Source organism: Meleagris gallopavo, chromosome 2, assembly GCF_905368555.1.
Source record: "Meleagris gallopavo chromosome 2, MGAL_WU_HG_1.1, whole genome shotgun sequence".
Lineage (NCBI taxonomy): Eukaryota > Metazoa > Chordata > Aves > Galliformes > Phasianidae > Meleagris > Meleagris gallopavo.
The window spans coordinates 84295748-84309700 of NC_139405.1; the positions used below are offsets into that span (position 1 = coordinate 84295748).

General features: G+C 35.0%; 1 protein-coding gene across 1 annotated transcript in view; it reads left to right on the forward strand.

Moving 5' to 3' along the window:
- Positions 1–13953, forward strand: part of EYS (EGF-like photoreceptor maintenance factor) — a 765389-nt gene that overhangs the window by 310041 nt on the left and 441395 nt on the right. The window contains exons 23-25 of the mRNA XM_085217834.1: positions 7094–7190; positions 8167–8274; positions 8898–9043. Coding sequence (XP_085073960.1) covers positions 7094–7190; positions 8167–8274; positions 8898–9043 — 351 coding nt within the window. The remainder of the gene's footprint in view (positions 1–7093; positions 7191–8166; positions 8275–8897; positions 9044–13953) is intronic.

The window sequence follows — 13953 nt, forward strand, 5'->3', positions numbered from 1 at the left end:
TGGAACTGTTTAGCTGTGCTAAACATCTCTATAAAATTCAGTATGGGAATTAAAGAATACTTTAATTAAAATTGCAGTAGGGAGAATAGTAAGTATGGAATTAATGAATTTGGAATTTAAGTGGGATATTGAAGTCAGTGCATAAAAAATGCATAAAAATAGTCAGGTTATAGGTGAGTCCTAGAAGCCAAAGATAGTAAATACAATATTTGATGTGTTATATCGCAGTATTATCACTCGTCTTATTGCTTACTGAATTGCAAAAATGCCGGGATAATATGTTATATTTATAACATGTATTTTTTACTATTAAGGTTACCATAAGTTACAGAGTTGAAAAAAGTCACTGAGAAGGTGTGAGAGTTACTTATTGAATGAAAGTATAACACTGAACACTATGAAAACAAGAAAAAAACAGCTTTCAATACAGTGTATTGATCCTGAAGCCTTTTTCAGGAAGGATCCATAAGGAGTCATGTAGTTTGAATCTTTTCCTTCAAAAATACTTGCAAACAGTTTCTCAAGAATACAAAAACCTTGCAGCCAATATTCTTATGGAACTTTAAAGGAATTGTCAAGGATGTGTGAAACTTTTAGCTAGGAATCTTCAGAAATCTTCAGGGAGCTAGCTGGAGAGATCTGAACCAGTGAAATGCATAACTAACAAATCTTGGGAAACTAAAAATATCCCTGAATTGAAAAGGGCTAAAAGGCAAAATTTATGAAGAGTTAATAGTGCTCAAAGAAATGCAGTCACATAGTAAGGAGTTTCAAAACGAGAGACAGTAAAATATAAAAATCTAATTGAAGGCATTTTATAGTAATACATTTTCTCAGGTGTCTTCCTCTCTTTTTATTTTTTTATTTTTTAATCATGTGTATCCCTTTCTCTCCTGATAAGCCTGCCAGAATTACAGATCTGATTACAAAGGGTAATCACAACTGACATTGTTGGAATATTCCAAGATACCTGACTTAGTACCAATGACATTCTGATTAAAAGACTTGCATGATATGTAGCTAATTATACAGTCAATTAGATAGTTTGAATCTGTTTTATCAAGAGTTGCAAAATATAGCAGCATATGACATGATGTAAATGAGCAAGGAAGGTGGTTGTTTTTTTGTTTTTTTTTTACCTAGAATAAAAAAAGATATTTAATACTTGTGTCAACTGCCTGCACGATTTTGTAAATTTTGTAGATGTGCACTGTATTAGGTGTCTGTGGGAAGGTATGGGTAGCAGTGCTGAAGGAGTAGCCTCTGAGAAGATCACAGCAGCAGTCACACATAAGGTGAGAGCCAGCTCCAGCTGCTCCGAAAGGGACCCACCACTGCCAGAGCAGAGCGCTGAGCAATGCTGAGGGTGCCTCTGAGAGAGCAGGTATAGGACGGGGACGCGATGCTGCACAACTGTAGGTGGGAGGCTGAGAGAATATGAGAGGAAAAGCCCTGCAGCCACAAAGGTCAGTGCAGTGCAGGAGATAGGCAGAAGGTGCTTCAGAAGCAGAGCAGAAGCATCCTGCAGCCCAGAAGAGGCCCATGGTGGAGTGTACTGACCCCAGCAGCCCATGGACACCACACAGAGCGGATCTCCCCCAGGTAGCCATGGAGGAGCCCACAGTGCAGCAGTGGATGTGGCGTGGAGAAAGCTGCAGCCTATGGAGAGCTCCTGCAGGAGCAGCCCTGGGCTAGAGCTGCAGCCCCGTGGAGAGGAATCCATGGTGGAGCAGGTGGTCTGGGAAAGCTGCTGCCCATAGGGATCAGTGCTGGAGCAGCTCCTGAAGGATGGGCCCTGTGGTACAGAGGTATGTTGGAACAGTGCTTGAAGAGCTGCAGCATGTGGAAAGTCCACATGGGATCAGCTGGAGAAAGACAGCAGCACGTGAGAGGGACCTCGCATGGAACAGGAGCAAAGAGTGACCATGAAGGAGCAGCAGAGATGAAGTATTATGGTCAAAGATTATAGAGGGCCTGAAACATCTTCCTTGTGAGGGAAGGCTGAGTAACCTGGGTCTGTTCAGCCTGGGGTAAAGAAGACTGAGGGAGGATTTGATTAATGTTCATAAATATCTAAAGGAAGATGGGAGGCAAGTGGATGAGGCCAGGCTCTTCTCAGTGGTGTGTAGTGATAGGACAAGGAGCAGTGCCCTAAAACTTGAATACAGGAAGTTATGTAATAACTTGCAGAAGAATTTCTTTATGGTAAGGTAATAGAGCACCAGAACAGGTTGTCCAGAGAGATTGTGGAGTCTTCTTCTATAAAGATATTCAAGACATGTCTGGATGCCTACCTGTTGCGATCTATTGTTAAGTATCTGCTTTAGCAGGGGCATTGAATTTGATGATCTCTTGAGGTTCCTTCCAACCCCTGCAATTCTGTGATTCTGTGACTGACTGCAGCCTCCATTCCCTTGCACTGCTGGAGGGAGGAGGTAGAAGGTGAGGGGAAGGGGGAAAGTGTCACAGTTTTGCTTTTGCTTCTCGCTTCTCTAGTCTGATAATAACAATAGGCAAAAAATTACACGAACCTCCCTCATGCCAAGTCTGTTTTTCCCATGATAGTAACTGGTGAGTGATCTTCCAGTCCTTATCTCAACCTGTGAAGTTTTTTCAAAGATTCCTGTTATGATAAGGAGAAGGAATGAGAGTAATGTGATGGAGCTTAGTTATATATTGATGTTAAACCACAACAAGCACAGGCAACAGACAGTGATTCAGCTAACAGTGAAGCAGGCTACTTAAGAGAATTGCCTGATGTAATACTCAAGAGTTCAACAATATGTATTTTGATATAGTATGAAGCAGCGTGTTTAAAAATGTGAAGACTTCATAGATATGCACTAGTTTATTCTGATATCTCCACTGCTTGCAAACCTTGTTTAATAGATACTTTACAAATAAAGTCCACAATGCTCTGCACATGTATAAAGCTTATAAAGAATCCCATAAGTACTCTTTGTTGCCTGGAAAGGTAAATTTTGTGGTATTTCTCTGAAACAAAAAAGTGAAAGTGGCCAAAACAATAATAACAGATGTGTATCTATAGTCTGCATTGCAGATCGTTCAAAATTGAGACATGCAGCATCTATTTCCAGTGTTTCAGAGAAGCAGAAGAAGCAAAAGGATCCATTCCAGCTTAAATAGCAGCTTTTTCTATTACACCCATTGATACTTACATCAAAATTACCAGAGGATGCTGGAATTTCTTTAAAATGATATTAATGTATCATTCTGACTGCACAGATTTTGCAAACAATTTTGAGAATGTTGTCACAGACATTACCTCTTAGTATTTTGGTTCTTGAGAATGAAAAAAATAAGGCTTAAATGTTGGAAAAGCTGATTTTGCAGTATTCTCCACAGAACATGAATATGTTTACTTTACTGAAGTCACTTTCACGCTACCTGGACTATTAAATGTTTATACATAACCAATTGAAAAATCCTTGTGCTTCATCTTCATATTTCTAAAAGTCTCGAAACTGCTGTTACTCGAACAGTTACTTCTGAGATACATCTAGATTGCTCTGAAAGTAATGCATTCTATTTATTTCCATTGAAACTAGAAAACATAATAAAGAGCACAATAGCACTATTTGATAGAGCAAATTGTCAGCTAGAGAACATTGTTTTTCAACATAGTCTCCATGATAATTACGCATTTTTGCCAGCAATGAAGAGCCTTTATTTCATATTTGTAAAAAATCTGCATAAGCAAAGGTGACCTACTGTTTAACAGTGTTATGCTGGTGTAATTGCTGAAATGCACCACCCACCACCTCACTGTGCTCACATTCTCTTTTTGGTCTCGATAAACATTCAGCAAAACACAAATGAATGTGAATGGGTGCATTTTTTTCTGCATGAAGGAATTCACTGACAGACCTTTGCTTCATAGACACTTCTGTGTCAGATTCCATTTTGTCAAACTGACTCACTGCCACCATCTGTCATGCAGCAACAAAATGTAACTGAATTTTGGCAAGAAGGTTCAGCCTCTACTGCCATATCACCACCATCTACCTCTGACATTGTGGCCAGTAGGAGGTATTATTTTTGGAGCAGCCATCATTTTTCAATTCCTCAAAAATAATTAAAGCTTTTTCCCTTCAGTGATAAATAAGAGAATCTAAAATTAAGTATTGTATCCCTGTACCTTATTTTGTTTTCCTTAAAGTGAATAACTACTCTATAAGAAAGATCCTACTTGAAACTTCTGTAATACCAATGAGATTCTGTCTGCCTCTTACTCGTTTCTCAAATTTTCAGATTTACAGTAACATTTGACTAGTCTTTACGACAAGTTGGCTGAAAAAAAAACAACAACTTGATTATCCATCCTTATTAGGGTAATTTATTAAACTCAATATTGGAGATTTTGAGCAGCTACTCATGGATTGCCTAATGGATAAATGGAATCCTCTAAAGCGGCAGAGTGTGCCATTTACTCTTCTTTATTGATCAGATATTCCTTCTCATTTGGAAGTTCAGAGTAATTTGAACTGAGTTCAGAAAGCTTTTAGTTTTTGCACATTAAAAAGCCGATAAGGTAAAAAATCACATTTGTAATATGTCACTCAGGTTTGAAATCAGCAATAGCTACCTTTTAAAGTATATGGCTGGAGAGCTGCAACAAATCATTTGCATATGGTATTGATTTACAGTCTAGATCTTTGTTTGACTGATTTGCACTAGCAAAGGCAGAAAGTAGCTGCATTTAAATGTGCATATTACTTTCTTAAATATAGTACTAAATATTGTTACTGTAACAGTACATTACACAAACATGCATATTTTCAGGCTTTTAAGTAATATACTGCTTTACAAAATAGTTTGCTTAAAATAACAATGACTTTTTTTATAATTCAAATTAATAAAGTATATTTGCCATATAAACTACCAGTTAAGTATTATTTTGTTGGCTACACAAAGTGAATGCTTACTTAGATATTCAAATTGCTTTACAAATAAAAATATTAGGTTCAGTATTATATTTGACATTTTAAATATTTTAAGTCATTTTAAATCTCAAACATCTCAAACATTCTCCCGAGTGAAATAAACTGGAAACCTCTGCATTACAGAAAAACTGCATCTATACATTAATCTTAGTTTAAATACCCCAGAAGATCATGTAACTTACAGAAAATATATTAATACGTTGCAGTGCCCTTTAAATGAAATTTGACTACCATGTAGAATACAAGAACTGCATGTCCATGGAGGTTAGAACCAGGAGGTCTCTCATAGTCTTAATGCAAATAAACTATCAAGGTAATTCTTTTCTTAAGCCTAATGATCGTTTTGGATATTCTTTTGGATTTGAAAGTGTTATGATTGGTTGTTGTCCAAATACATTCATAAAATAAATACTACATATATTTTGATCTTAATATAATGGTATATATTTTGTGGTTTGATTCAACCTGTTTCTACAAGCAATGTACTGTGCTATTTATTTCCGTAAGTTTATCTTGTGAAACTGGCTAATTAACCTATGCTTTGATTGACACATTCTTTTAGCAGACTTAATAAATTATACTAGACATGCAAAAATCATGTAAAATAGGACTGAATAGCACTGATGATATTTGTATGTCCTTTAAAGTAGATTTAAATGTTCTGCTAAATACTTTAAGTTGAAGGCAAAAGTTTTTTTGCTGAAATGTTCTGTAAAATTTGCCATCAAGTTTAACTTTGAATTTCTTTGTAAGTTCAAACATTGCTTTTTTTAAGTTATTGATCAAATTTTTATCTAAATAATTCAGTGTCTTTTTAGCTTCAGCATATATGATTTAGAGAAATGAGATTGGTTTTTTTTAAAGATATAAGTTAGAGTTGAAAGGAAAGATTCAATATTAGCTTAAACATACAGCTATTATATCATAATGTAGCAAATTAATGGTTAAATTCTGTAATGAAGCTAATATTTTTCTCCAGTACAAATACGATAAAAAAAAAAAAAAAAAAAAAAAAGCCTTCTCTGTGTTTATTTCATTTATGTCTTTCAAGATGGTTATATTTTGCTATGGACTGGAATAGCATGTGCTACCGCATTCAGGTATTTGTCTAAATGGTGTTTTATATTTTCATTTCAGTATTTTTTACCCCCAAAAGCCTATAAAACATCATAATAAAGTGGATATATCATGAGGAAGCAAATTGATGAATTCCCTCCAATTTCTTTTTTCTGAATTTCAGTGACAACTATGGTATTTTAAACAGGAGATGCATGCTCCTCCATTAAATAGCATCTCAAAAGTTTAAGAGGTTATTCCATATAAAATCATAATGAGTCACATATTTTCTTCATCTAAATCCTAAAATCAGTTAATTTTTTTCTTTTTCTGACTGCCTTAGATAAATTTGATCTCCCTAAACTTTCATTATACTTTGGATTTTTATTAGGTTTTCATTTCTGATACTGTTCTACACACCCCAAGAAAGCCTTTTCAGTTACATTTCACAGTATCCAGATGCTCCATACAAATCTGAACTTTCTGGTTCATAGAAGTACGATAAAGCTTCTTTAGTATCTGGAAATGAACTTATTGAAGGTTCTGAATGAAAATATTTGGAGAAAAAATTGTTTCGGATGGAGTCCACTTACTGCAGCTGATTTTAGAATGAAAGAGCAATGAGGGTGGGCTCCTCTGAAAGCAAAGGTGAACTGAGATTCTTACCAAGCATGCCAGAGCAGGAGCCTCTCCATCAAGGGTCCCATCTTGATAATGTGAATGAGGTGAGAAGGGCAGGACTGATAATCATCTATATGGTTAGCCTGGCTGCCAGATCACCTGTGAAACCTACAGCAGTGGAGCAGGTCTGCAGTGAAGCCAAGGAGCTAGTCTAAGGGTCTGAAAGCTAAAGTCAGCATACAGAACAACAGATACATAGCTGCAACCGCAAGAAGGGGGCTTGATGTTTTTCTCAGCAATTTTTCTAAAAGCTTCTGTGCTGTCTGAGGTTTCTCAAGCACTTGCATTTTCAAAATTGGTCCTGATCTCAGATAACCCAACTTACAAGACCCTAATTTTCATATCATGTGGTGGAACTCAGTAATTCATAGATCATATAATCTGTGTTTCAGGATATGAAGGTACTTACTGTGAAGTTAACAGCAATGAGTGCATGTCCCATCCATGCCAGAATGAAGGTCTCTGTGTGGATGGCGTTAACAGTTACAGGTGAGGAAAATTACTTGAGCAACAGATGCCTAGTACGATACATGAATATTTATCGTTCAGCTATTATTTCGGTCCTTTGCTTGTATTATGTTTGCTGGCCTTCAATTATGTAATGCATCTTTTCTTCACGAAGAGTTTGACACATGTTGTGTTACACTTAAAATATTCTTGTGGTCAAAAAGGAATGCATCGTACATGTGAGCTCAGTAATTTATTATTAAATTAAAATCTTAACAATCTAATAATGTATAAATACAGCTATTACTAATTAAGTTACAATAAAACTAACATTCCTAGTCCAAATTAATATAAAACAGCTTCATAACAACATAGTTATGAAGCCTTTGTGCTTGTTATGGTATTTCTCACAAAGTCTGTCTGGATTCTGGGACCAGGGGTATCAGACTTACTCAAGAACTGGCAGCATTTTTGTGAATCACTGGTATTTGAAAGTCTTTGCCAGAGGGTAGTTTTGTGGACTTCAGTCTTATACCTAATGGAAACTATTTTTGTATGTTTCCTTATCATGATTTATTTCTTTTGTGCTATTTATCAGCTTCCCCAGCACACAGGGAGTTACTGTTTGTAATATCATGAGTGTCCCAGTGGGTTATACTCTCACCATAGTTGCTAATTCCAGAGCTGTAGTTAAAGTAGGAGGGGCAGCAGTCAGCTGGTCCCAGGGTAGTTCTCAAAATAAGTAAAAACCACCTCAAGTCAAGGCCAGCCCCGAGTCCCTTCACAGCTGAATCATCACAGAATCTGTAGTCCTCAACTAATAATGATAAAAATATTATTTCCTATACTGAAGTTTACTGTACTTACAAAGTTTGATTAGATAAAGTACTTTCTAATGTTCAGAAAAAAAAATACATAATTTTGGAACTGATTCATAGCTCTAAAAATATGCCACGTGTTTTTCAGGGCTCTTTTTATTGTAAACTGAAAAGTAAACCAGTGACATCCTTTTTGCTAGGTGCTCCTGTCAGCATGGCTTCACTGGAACACTGTGTGAAGTGGAGATTAATGAATGCTTATCGAGACCCTGCAAAAACAGTGGGACTTGTCTGGACCTCATAAACAGGTTAGTTACTACAGATAAATGACAAAAAAATCAGATGTGTCTTTCTCTATTAAGTCTACTTCACTGCGTTAAGATGAGACCTTTGGCATGTAAGAAGGATTCTCTATTGAAAAAAAAGTAGGCAAATTCTGATGATTCAGCTTTTTGTGTCTGAGTTGATCTGATTTTTTTTTTTTTCTTTTAAATTTGAAATAAATTAAATAGGATAATTAATCTTCAGTTAGATAGCTGTATCTCTCTGAAAAGAGAGTGGCCAGGAATGGCATTTTCTAAGGTAACTGCTTACTGGTACAGTTAAGTGCAATTAGGAGAGAAATACTGTGTCTTGTGTGTGTATCCTCAGTGCTACAGTTTCTTGGAGACTTGTGTCAAGATATCAGCCTTTTTGTCATTTTGTCTAGGTCCAGCTAAAATAATTGTTCAGTATTTTCCTATTAACCTGAAAAAGGCACTGAATATCTGTTCTTGCTTTAGAAACATGCAAATGGGAAGAGCCTGTTAATTATTTTAATATGAATGGTGATTAGGGATGAGAGCTTGACATCAAGAACATACAGCTTCAGAATATTAGGATAGATTGTGTTATTTGCTTGTTGAGTGACGAGATTTTCTCTTTTCTAAAGATTCCTCTGTAATTGTACACCTGGATACTATGGGTCTCTATGTGAGATAGATGTAAATGAGTGTGAAACTTTACCTTGCTTGAATGGAGGAAGCTGCATCAACAGGCTTGGAGGCTATCAGTGTTTCTGTTCTCCTGGATTCACAGGTATAATTCGTTCCCTACCACAATGGAGAGGGCTTTCTCTCAGGTTTTAAACGTTTTTAATTTTATAGCAATGGCCTCAATTAAATGAAGGAAAAGGACACAGGATCATTTGCTTTTTGGAGGATAAATCAATATTAATTCAGATAGAACTTTGATCTTGCTAAGGAGCTCAAGGTGCTACATACCTTTAGGGTTGATTTATGGCTTCTTTAATCACCTGCACATTAAGCTGAAACACACTTAGAGACTGAATAGTGCAAAGAAAATTGCTGTTTTGTGAAGTTAGCCAAGAAATAGAGAATTGTTGCACACACAAAGTAATTTTTACAAACACAATAAATTCTACCTCATCATCTGTGTTTGCACATAACCGTAGGAATACTTTGACTTTGCCAATGTGTTGAACTTGACGGTGTTGCTGTTAATCAGTACATTTTTACAGAACTAATGCCAAAGATTTTGATGGGTACAGATATACTAAATTAGTACAATATTAGATATTCTAAATTGATGCTGACATTTACTATAATGCTCTGCATGTAATTCATATTTCTGCATGTAGCAGAACAGTTCATACCTAATATATCCAGCTTAAGCAATCTGATTATACTTGGGGTCATATAAATGTTCTTGCAGAAGTATTTATAGTTGTCTGCCTCAAATTGCAAGATTTCTGCATATGTTCTGCAGAAAATGATTTTTTGTACTCGTTTCAGCCTATGATGAATATAACATAAGTTCATAAGATTAAAAATGATTCTCTAGGCATCTCAAGGGCTAAGAGGAATGCGTCTTCTCTGAAGAACAGATAGAATAGTTTAGGGAAAATACATATAACCTTCCCTTTGTCATAAACTTTAATTTATATCTCACACATGCTGTATTCTTCTGTTTTTTCTTGACATGTCAGCAAAATTTAGGAAAATCCATGTAACTCCCTTGCCTAAAAGTTTAAAAGCATTTTTTTCTCAGAACATTATTTTCAGAAAGGGCTGTGTTCTAAATAGTACTTCTTGAGTATCACAGAAATTTGGTTCATCAGTGGTGCATTGATGTAGTGATGCTGCACATTAAAAATTGTAACTACTAGACTTTAAAACAATTGCCTTCACCTTTAATTATTTATAAAGGGCAAGATATCTGTACTGACAAACTTCTGATTTGAAAAGGAACAAGGCACCTGCAAGTATGTTATGACTTTTATTTAACTTAGAAGTTTGATTTGAGTTCATTTTCCTTCCTCACTTAACCTAAAAGAATAGCGTGCGTTTTTTTCCTTTATTTTTACTATTTTGTGGGGGTTTTTTTTGTTTTTTGTTTTGTTTTTAATCAGCTGTAGTAGTTGTTTTCTCATACAAGAAGTTACCTATTGCTAAAAATTCTTTACTCTTCCTTATATTTGTAAGGGCAACTGTTATTATTACTTAGTGTTATTTATTTCTTAATAATAGTGCTGTGATAATCTGGATGACTATAAATAAACATTGAATCATTACTTAAAAATTAGTGATAGATTTTTCATCACTTAATTGCAGTGAGATTTTTTTCACCCTTAAAATGCAACATATTGGACATCCACTACGGAACGTACCCTTTAGACACATCTCTAAGAATAATTCATCCAATACAAAGTGTCTGGAGAATCAGTTGCTTTCAGAAATCTGAGGGGTGCTAAGGGTTTAAAATGAAGATGCAAAGCTGTGTGTGCAGCATCTTCAATTTCTGTTTGAAAGCAAACATAACCTACAAGAAAGTTTAAAGGCCCAGCATCAAGTGAAAAGTAGTTTGATTTCAAAGCAAGGTCTTTTCAGAGCAACACATTGCTCAACAGAATTGTGAAGCATACTTCAGTAAAGTTAGTTTATATGAGTCAGTGTGCTGGGAATATTCCACTTGAATATGCTGTGCTGTAGAATGAGTATCAGTGAGTGGTTTAAGGCTCTAAGAACATACTAATGTTGGAGGTTTTTTGCTTCTAGTATTGCCATCTACATTGTTTACTAATTATAAAAATAATTACATCCTGGAGAGTAGTATTGAAAATTGGATTTCTGCCTAACCCTGACACTTAGTCAAATATGTTAACCTGACCCTTTTCCGTTTTTCGCATATGGCAATGTAACCATATAACTTCCAATTGGAGATAATGTTGTCGTAATGGATTTTTTGTTGTTATGAAGTTTGTGTCATTTTATTTGCCAGACCATCTAATTCCTTATGATTCAGGACACATGACATTTTAAAAAAAGTAAATAAATAGGATAAATAGGAATTGTTAGTACAGGGAAAGGTGTCAATAGAGGATATCATTTAAGACCCAGAAGGAACAGATTCAATCTCAAAAATAATCATAAATCATATTTAATCCTACTCAGAAACGTATCTTGGTGATCATTCTGAGTCTGTTCCAATTTAGGATTTTCTATGATTGAATGATTCGCTGACTCTATGATTCTAGTTTACAACACCTAAGTATGAAATCAGATTGCAAATACTGAAAAGCAGTGTTGTACATTATTTTTTTCTTTTCTACTGGAAGTACATACCTTTTAAAATATGTTCAGTACAGTTTCTGAAATGTGATATGATTGTGAAATATTCCTGTTAATTACACTGAAACAAATAGTGCAGAAAAATACATTTAGTGCCACTACGAACAAAGACCATGTGTCAATTTAAAGAAAGACATACTTCTACTCTTCAGTAATTTTGTAAATTTAAGAATTGTACAATCAAAGGATTTTAGCAATCTGTTCAGCTGTCAGATCATGGCATCAAGATATCTTGCCTAAACAAGGATCTCTTCTGCTATTTTACATTTCTCCCAGTGCATTCTATTTTGTCTCTAGCTGACTCTCCAGACAGTCATTCATTTCCCATGGATTCTAAATAACTACAAGATTTACACTGTAGTATCGGAACCCAGATGCCTTCCCATATAGCACAGTAAACCAACTTTAGGTAACTTAATCATTCTCTAAGTGCCTTTAGTGTCAACTGAGTCAGTCTTCAAGTTCTTGTGATGATTTTATTTAACTTCTGCAGATTATATTGCAGCTTAGACAGCTCATAAATAGGTATTAGGTGTCTTCTTACCTGTTGAATTCTACTCTCTTCCAGATACTAATTGAATACTTTTTCCTTTGTGGGCTTCCACAATCTGAGACTGAGTGGATGGTTTTTAAGGACTCAGATAGTGTTTACACTCATGATTTATGCAGCCAGGAATGGGAAGAGGCAAATATAATTGAGCTTCCAACAGATTTAAGACAACTGAAAGTGTTTGAAAAAGTGATAAGTACAATTGGTCTGGTTCTTGCCAAAATAGAAGCAGCAACACAAGCAAAAATATTGTCATCTTTTAAAAAATTGTATTTGTAAATAAAACATGAACAATTGAATTTCACACTTGAAAATCATGCTTTCTTAGAAAATAGCCCTCCAAAATTATTTTTAAGTTAAAGAAAGGCTTTTCTACAAGTTAAAAAAAAAAAAAAAATCCTAATAAATTTTCCATTAATTTTTCAACTAAAAATACACCTCTTCAATCATATTGGTAGCACTGATTATGTAAGGACTAAAGTGAAAAAATATTTCTTTTTTTAATGTACTTGTCAAATTCCTTGTTGTTGCTATAAAATTTCCCTGCCAGATTCAACTACTGGTCAATTCTGGCTTTCCTAACCCTATCCTAGCAAGATTGGATGGTAATTTCATATTTTCACAGGTCACCTGATCTATCTTTTGCCTCTTGAGCTCTGACTTATTCAACCACGCAGGTCAGGTGCCCAGGCTCTCTCACTCCCCCTTTTAAGCAGGGCCAGGACAAAGTATGATGAAAAAAAACTTCTACGGAAGCAAAGAAAATAAATCTCTACTTCCCATCAGCAGCTGATATCCAACTATTTTTAAGGCTTCCTAAATGAATGCACCCTCTCCTCCTCATTTATCTTCATTTTTACTGCTGAGCTTGATATTCTATATGGTATGGAATATCTCTTTTGGTCTGTTTGGGTGAGCAGCCATATTTTTCTTCTCCCAGCCTCTTGCCCATCACCAGCTTCTCTGGTGGATACAAACTTCAAGGAATGTGTTTAGAATTTTGATAGCTAAAAGGGAAATCAAATGAAAATCAAAAGCTACTTCATATATGTAATTTTGGCTTGACAGACTAAGCATTTGTTGTGGAATCTAAAGGTACAATGCAAACAAGTGGAATTCAAGTGACTCATTGTGGAATTAAAATTAAAAGTGAAATAATGAACTGTAATCAATTAGCATGACTATATCCTCATTAATCCAAATTAATGTAAAGTTGCATTCTGAATGTGCTTTGATATATGATTATGTAAAAGTCAAGAAAAAAATACATATTTTCCAATGAGTATATTAAAAAAAAAAACCTAATTAAAACATTAATATAGCTCGTGCCTCTGCTGTGCAATATAACAAAGTAATAACTAACTAAGCATAATGTATGATGATCACTTACACTTAAAGACTTTTTCACAATTAAGGTTTTAATCCTTTTTTTCTTTAAATTTTAACTTCTGAACAACGTTATGTCTAAATACAATCCAGAAAACACAGACATGCTTCAAATTAAATATTCTTTCATGTTCACAAAAAATGATTTTGTGAACTGGGCCACCTAGTCTGCTGCAGAATTAATTTAATTAGAATACAAGTTTTTTTAACTAGAGAATTGTTTTGGACAATGTTTGCTTGCTTCACTTGGAAGGATTATCGGTTTGACAAATATTCTCACTGCACTTGTTGACAGATTTACTAATTTGTAAGTCTGTTCTTCCTGTTGATTTTTTTTTTTTCTTCTTGAGGTTAACTAAATAATTCTAAGATACCTTGCAAATAGTATGGTTGCTTTTTGTTGTTGTTGCCAATGGTTGCTT